At 37.7% G+C, this 7,537-nt stretch overlaps 1 protein-coding gene across 1 annotated transcript; it reads left to right on the top strand.

Annotated features, from left to right (window-relative positions):
* The first annotated feature begins 577 nt into the window (after positions 1-577).
* VMA21 (vacuolar ATPase assembly factor VMA21) lies at positions 578-4,283 on the top strand. The gene is made up of 3 exons (XM_053472548.1): positions 578-706; positions 2,401-2,510; positions 3,121-4,283. The coding sequence occupies exons 1-3, from the start codon at positions 645-647 to the stop codon at positions 3,261-3,263; spliced, it is 315 nt and encodes a 104-aa protein (XP_053328523.1). The 5' UTR covers positions 578-644; the 3' UTR covers positions 3,264-4,283.
* Positions 4,284-7,537: the final 3,254 nt, after the last annotated feature.

Below are 7,537 nucleotides of genomic sequence, written 5' to 3'. Positions count from 1 at the left end.
ACAGAAGTGTAGCTAAAAGTGAGTATGAGACGCAGGGATATGATGTCATATCCCGGCGCTTGGTTGGAGGATGGAGAATGCGGAGTGGGCTGCTGAGCCCCTGCGTCAGTTCCAGAGCAGCATCAGCGGGAAATAGGTCTCTGGTGACATCCGTGCGCCTTAGATAATGGGGTCACCCCAAGTACATCTTATCCAAAATGCCACAGCAGACAAAGGTCACCCCTTCACTAGGGAATCCCCATGTTTAAGAAGCAGGCTGCCCTATCTCCTAATTTCCGGTATTCCTCTAATCATAAAGCTGGCATGTAGTGGATAATCCATCCTACGTCATGAGGGAATATAACTCTCCTTAATAAATTGTATAAAATGTTTATCAGTTCCTAGTTATATTAATACACGCGCCGTGCCATATAACACGCCACTGCGCGTGCGCCAATACCACGGAGAAACAATACGGTGCGTCAGGTTAATACGCAGCCGTCCAGCGATAGGCAGAACGAGAAGCCTGCGGCGTCGGAACGAGGGGAAGCCACGCCCATGTGGAAAGGTTCCATCTCTTTGTCGTCCTGCTGGTCATGTGACGGCAGTCACGTGACGCAGTGCCAGGATCCAGGAAGTGAAGCTGAAAGCTGGGCCGGGGCAGCATGGAGCGATACGATAAAGCATCACTAAATGTGGCCAACGTGCCCGCTCCCGATTTCAGGCAGTGAGTATTGTAGGTTGGGCGTTATCACGGGACCTGTAGAAGAATGCACGTTATCATTTGCCGGATACTGACTTGTTTATCCGGTCTTATAATGACAGCTTTGGTTCCCGCATTGACGTTGCGTTGTGTGCAGAACATAATATGGAGTTGTGGCACCGGGCTGGCGGTGCATGGTGTGGCCAGTATCAATTTTATGGGATATTTGGGTTTATTATCTTTAGCAAAGTCAATGAACAGGGCTTGTTGTTTATATGTGTAGTAAGGCGTGTTACATGTTACATATCTGCATCATAGAATCAAATTCTAAACCAAATGCTGCATTAACTATAGTTGTTAATGCAGCATTTGAGCAGTGTCCTCCTTACCCTTTGTTTCTGTAAGTCACATTGTTATGTTATACTAATAAGACAAGGCAAGTTCCTCAAATATCTCGTCTCCTGACTGAGTCTCTATTAACTGATTATTGTCTTATTCTGTGTGGGTTACTTGTTTAGGAGACTGAAGAAAAAAGATAAAAAAATCAAGTTCGGGGATTTAGTGTAACTTAAGGTGACCGGATGCGTTAGCGATTCTATCAATGTTACACAGATACATTAATGCATTCAGAGTTCGGAATCAAATTGTGTAATCTTGACGCTTTGGTTCAAAAAAGCACAAAGGCGATTAGGTCGGCAGATATTTCTGAATGTTTATTTGGATTTAAAATGTTTATACAATAACAAAACCGCTATTCACGTATTTGGAACTTGTGTATGACCTATGCGATCACACACTGTTTTGACGTAAACATTCAGTCCAAATGAACACTGTGTAAACCAGAATTTACTCTTTGCCAGTCGGCTAAGACCGGTACATCCAGACTTAAACAATTATACGGTGAACATAATAAACGAGCGTTGTGGTTTGTACGGACGTGCACAGGTTTCTTTGTCTGTGTGACTGTGTATGGTACAAAACAAAATAACAATTAGGGACATGAAGTCATTTTCTTCAATGACTTTGCAGATGTTTTTTTGTTTTTTTTTTCCCTTGAAGTGAATGCATTATAGTTTTTTATTGTTGATTTTAATAAGGATCTTCTGCAATTATTTTGTCTTTCTTTTTCGTTCCAACGATTTTCCTGCAATATGAGTTTTTAGGTGAAATATTGTTAGTCTCATATTTGACAAGTCATCTCATATGTTTGACAATTAGATTTTTTTTTTCAGGTGTCTCAGAGAAATACTGTTAACTGTAAAACTTTATGAGCACCAATACTAGACCTTAGGGACATAATACATGTATATTATTGTAGTTTTTTTAATATATATATATATTTTTATTTTCTTCTGGACAATGGAATTTTTTATGTGAAAGAATGTGCAGTTGTGACACAAAGACGTGCCTCGACACACACTTCTTACATACAGCTGTATAGATCCATGTGACCTCTAAAGAATAGAAAAATGCCTTATGACCTGGCTAAATAACTCTTCTAATATCTGTGAGCTGATCGCAACTCAGGAGATCTGCCCTATAAAATCAGTTATTATTTACATGCTGATGGTAAGAGAGATGCGATTTGAGGATAATATGGTTTGTTAGGAAGATCGGTAATAAAGCCTTTATTTTAATTTATGCACATCTTATGGAGAAATGTTAAACGATATTCTAGCTATGGCTTTATAAACCTCACTTATAATTTTATTTTCCAGAAATGAAAGTTCCCTGGTCTCTACTCTAAAGACTCTACTCTTCTTCACTCTCTTAATGATCATGCTGCCAATTGGACTCTACTTTTCCTCCAAGGTTTATGTATTTGAAGGTCAGTATAACTTTCACATAAACGGCAATTTTTTATTAAGTATATCAATTAAAAAAATCTATAAAAAATGAATTTAAAAATCTATAAAATATCAGTGGTTTTATCTAGTTGTGTACAGAAAGTGGCCTGTGATCTCATCCAATTTACATGCTGTTCATTCACTCCACAGTAGTACATTTTTATTGCTAGCAATATACAGCAATATAAAAAATTTGATGACATCACAGCAGAATTTTGGAAGTTTTACATGACCATCAGAACTTACTGCAAATAATATTACATGTCTCTCTGTGAGAATAAAATTTGTAACGTTTCCTTACTAGCTATACATTATGACGAGACATTTCAAGTTTTTTCTGCAGAAATGTCTGATTTGCCCCTTTGTACAGTTAAAAGGACAAGACGAAATGTTTTCTCTTCCAGCAACTCATTGATGGGGGACTAAACCAAACTATAACAGAAAGATGTTTCATTATTTGTTATATATGATAATTTCAATGATTCTGAAATTTTCTAAAAAGGCACTGTTTTTTTGTGGTTTTTTTTTTTTTTTAAAACAAACAGTTATTACCCGTACATGTTACCAATCTTGTTTTATTTTGTTTTGCAGGTGCGTACGGCATGTCCAACAGGGACAGTTATTTTTACGCTGCAATAGTGGCAGTAGTTGCTGTGCATGTGGTGTTGGCGATGTTTGTCTACGTGGCGTGGAATGAAGGTTCTAAACAGTGGCGCGAAGGGAAACAAGACTAAAGACTGTTGTCGGTGTAACTTAGAAAACCTGCTTTCCTACTAGACAGGAAATCAAAGACTACTTGAGTTGTCTTCAGAGACGCGCACCCTTTTATCGAGTTTGTACGGTATACATTTTGTTGTGTGGTTTAGTTGATTTTCATAAACAATTGTGTTTAAGCGAAACATTGTCTGGCGTGCTACTGGTGATGTCATATTTTAATTCTGCGTTGTCATTTCAAATATTGTATAAAAATACAACCAAATTTAACCCTCAGACCACAAACACATCATGATTTCGAGGTACTGTTTTCACAAAGCTTATATTGTACATACACCAAAGTTCTTGAAGCTGTTCATTTTGCAGCTTATTGCATTCTGAGACCTGAAACTAATTGTTGACGTCAATTACTCTGAGGTCTATTCACCAAAAGAAGGGTTTATAGTTCTAACTCGCTTCACTGTTTATTATTGAAGGGCCATCATGAGCAAGTTTCTTCAGTGTACATGGCTGAGCTGGCCCTGTATAATGCATAATTCAATGAGCTGGGAGACTTTGGAGATACCTTGCTGATTTACTAATACATTGTACAGGGTAGCCAAGCTCTTCACGCAACAAACATTCCTTCAGGTTGGGCTTTCATAATGAATAATGATGGCGAGTAGCTGAAAACCAACTCCCTCAACCGGTAATAAAGTGGGAGACTGACCTGAAATGTAAGCTGGTTTGTAGTCCATATATTGTCTTATATGTAGATGTATGTTCATTTACGCATAATTAAAACATTAATGGGCAACCTGCTTAGAGAAAGCAGTATAACAAATCAGTACCAACTGATTTAGATCATCAATAAATGTTGCCGATTTCCAGATGTATGTTTTTTATATTTTACTAGTTGAGTGTTCTGTAGAATATTGGTTTGAGCAGTCAACACTGTCATGCCGGACCACAATATTACGTTCTTTGAGCTTTTTTATTTGAGCTGAACCATTAGTTTCTGAACTACTAAATTATTATTCTAATAAAAGGGTACACAAGTCCATCTCTTCAGTGGTTTTTGTTTTTAGCAATGCATGTATACATGCATGGTGTGATATGACTATAAAGTTTTTCAGATGTATAGTGAACAATTGCTGCAGGCTTATACAAATCAACAATGTTACTCAGACCTAATTAGCATTATAGCAAGTAACTTGCTGCATGTTGGTAATAAGAGGGTTAACAACATAAGTGGTTATGTTAACACTATTAACAAGTATAAGTATATTAATTCATAACAGTTTCCAAGGATTTCTTTAGTGGTTTTAGCCAATGAACATCCCCAGATTTCCTAATATTTACAGGAAAAAAGGCAATGTTATCTTTTTAAAATGTAAAAGTGAAGATGGGAGCTAAAAATATGCTAAATAAATAATCTGATTCATCATCTGATGAAGCCTGCAAGAGCTGGCCTGCAAGGACATTCTATCCCGAGTTGCCGAACAGTTTCTCACTTCTATTTTGTATATTTTACTTCTAGTGGTGAGACACTAGGGACATTTGTACTGCTTTTATACATGGGCACACTTCTGTTTTGATGTTATTTTTTAATTGTTTAATTTTTTCAGAAGATCAGCTATATCTCCAGTGTTGTAGCTTGTTTTGTGCAGCTGTCCCACTAACGGTCTTGTAGATTCACACTCATGATGTCCGCATCTGAATCAGTCTGCTGAGCTTGGTCACAGAGCAAATGGCGCTCACACTAACCCTTGCAGTAAGGAAATGACAGGGGGATAATTAAGCCTAGGTTAAAGTTTAATAGATTGGTGCATTCTGAGTTGTAGGATTTTCAAATGTAGCAAAACTTGCAGATTTTGTCAATTTGTACGAATCTCCAAAAATGAGGCAACACCCTCCATGAAATGGACTCAATCAAAGCAAAAAGCTCAGAATATTTATCAATCACTCTCGAAATGTCTCCCTACCTTCTCTGCCGACTACTTCCACTTCTGTTATCTTGCAGCTCTGCTTCCGTGTCTCACATCTTGTTCTTCTCTCTTTTTTCTTCTTTCTTCTTCTGCATTTGAGCAGACATGATCTCCTGGTGAAGTTTTGCTGAAATGGCAGAGCTTCCGGTGACGTCATCTCCCCTGATTGGAGGTTCCTGGTAAAGGACGTCACCTGAAGCGCCACTATTTTGCCCTAAGATACCATTGTGTGAACTTCCGCCGAAATGGCAGAGCTTCTAGTGATGTCCTCTCCTCTGATTAGAGGATTGGGGGAGAGGACGTCACTGGAAACTCCACCGTGTGGTGAAAGTTCGCCAGGAGGAGGTTATGTCCACGGAAATGCGAACAAAGAAAGAAGAGAGAAAACAGAGGGTAGAAGAGAAGAGAAAGGAGAACAAGAAGATGGACAAGATATGGGATTAGTTGTCCGAAAAAGAATGGGCCAAAAACGATTTCACGATTTGTCCCAAAAGTTTAATACTTGTATGTTGCCAATTTAAATCCACAAACATCTTTACAAATGTTCATCTAGTTTACTAGTCTGTAAAATGTTGGGTTTGCAATTGTTAGACCTGCTATAATTATGTCACAAGAAAGGGTAAGGAGCACAGATCACATCCTTAACAGCCCAAGATATGAAAAGATATTGGTTAAAGTTGTTTACAGTGTAGCATCTATCAAACTTAACATCAAATGTTCAATCAGTCTGTCATTTAGACAATCTACCAGGCATTACCAAAGTACATACCATGCTTATGTTTCATTATTGTCGCTGGTAAACAATTTAAGTGATATAAGATCTGAGAATCATCACAGTGAGCTGTATGAATTTTCAACATTGATTAGAGAAATTAGCTGTTCTCAGTGCAGGTTCAGGAGTCAGTCATGCTTTTATGTATTTTAATTACTTGGACTATAACTATTTATATCCTTATGTATATTTAATTAGAACACGGAAATGTAATTAATCTGTAATAAGGTGCAAGGAGCTCTAAACAATTTTGTTTGCAATGACAATGAAATCAATAGGAGCGTTTTCTGCAAATGCTTATGGGGGTCTCAGACCATCATATGGCACAAAACAGCATTTTGTGGGTACAGTTAAATGATTTTTTCAAAATGTTAGTATTACCGTAATGACCTAATTTTGTTGTATTTTGGTTTACAACTTTATCATATTTTTTTAATAGAAATATTAGAAGCATACATTCCAATCATTGGCCAGTTTTCCAGCAGTCTTTTCTCTGTGTTAGAAACATTAGGATTCGTTCTTAAAAGCAGGAATTTGCAGGGAATTATAAATACAGACCGCCTTCCACACTGTGGATCATGGAGGACCAAAAACCAGTCCAAGTAAAAAAAAATGCACAATACGTAGTTAAAGTTTTGAGATTACTTAACACTAACACAATACTAATATTAACACGATACTAATATTAACCATTGGAGAAGAAACAGGCCAAGTTTGATCCATCTTTATGCACTGAAGCATCAACTCTCCTGCAAAGCCAAACATTAGTAAAGAAACCCCCAATGTGTCTGTCATGCTGGTTAAGGATGTCGATTGCTGTTCTGTGACCTGTCCCTATACTCAACCTTTCTCTTTACCAGGTACTGCAAATGGTGATTCCCTTTATCCATTGGTCTGAACCTGAATAGGCCGGCAAAATATACATTACAGCAGATCTTCTAATGAGGATGGTGACCTAAAGCTAAAGGGTCAGAGGCTTAGATGTAATGGAAGGAAGTTTTATTTTACTGAGGGAGTGGTAGATCGGTGGAACAGACTCCCAGAAGAAGTGTTTGGGGCTTAATACCATGAGAGAATTAAAACATGCATGGGTTAAAAAAAATGGATGTAGATGGGCCAAAAAGTTCTTATCTGCTGTCAAATGCTAAAAGTTACAAAGTTTCTTTGTCACAAGACAAACCCATGTGAGTGTATATAAAAACAAAACTGATGGAAAAGCTACAATTGTTCTATAACAATAAGAAATGCTTATTTTTGATGGGCATCCCCTTTAAAGAAGTTAACCCTTTCCTCATCTTGCTTGTTTTAAAAATAGATGTGACAGTAGCTTTGCTCGCTTACTAGTTAGCGGATACTCATCACATGAGGAGTAATTGTGTGGATGAGTTGGGGGTAAATTACCTTTAACTTCCAACCATGGTGCAGATCCTTGTACAGAGGAGATCAACACTGACGCAGGTACTGCGTGGTATATTCATATACGTCTAAGTGCTTTTGAACCTGAAATCTATAAACCTGCTGTCATATGACATACAAAACCTGCTGCATCCCACCC

The sequence above is a fragment of the Spea bombifrons genome, chromosome 8 (assembly GCF_027358695.1).
Source record: "Spea bombifrons isolate aSpeBom1 chromosome 8, aSpeBom1.2.pri, whole genome shotgun sequence".
In the NCBI taxonomy this organism is placed as follows: domain Eukaryota; kingdom Metazoa; phylum Chordata; class Amphibia; order Anura; family Pelobatidae; genus Spea; species Spea bombifrons.
The sequence above is the reverse complement of the archived record's forward strand: the minus strand, read 5'-3'. Positions and strand labels throughout refer to the sequence as shown.

Bases quoted from the DNA above. Each gene is read 5' to 3' on its own strand.
- VMA21 (XM_053472548.1), top strand. From the start codon at position 645: ATGGAGCGATACGATAAAGCATCACTAAATGTGGCCAACGTGCCCGCT. The intron at 707-2,400 runs GTGAGTATTGTA...TTTATTTTCCAG, and splicing joins CCCGCTCCCGATTTCAGGCA to AAATGAAAGTTCCCTGGTCT. The intron at 2,511-3,120 runs GTCAGTATAACT...TTTGTTTTGCAG, and splicing joins CAAGGTTTATGTATTTGAAG to GTGCGTACGGCATGTCCAAC.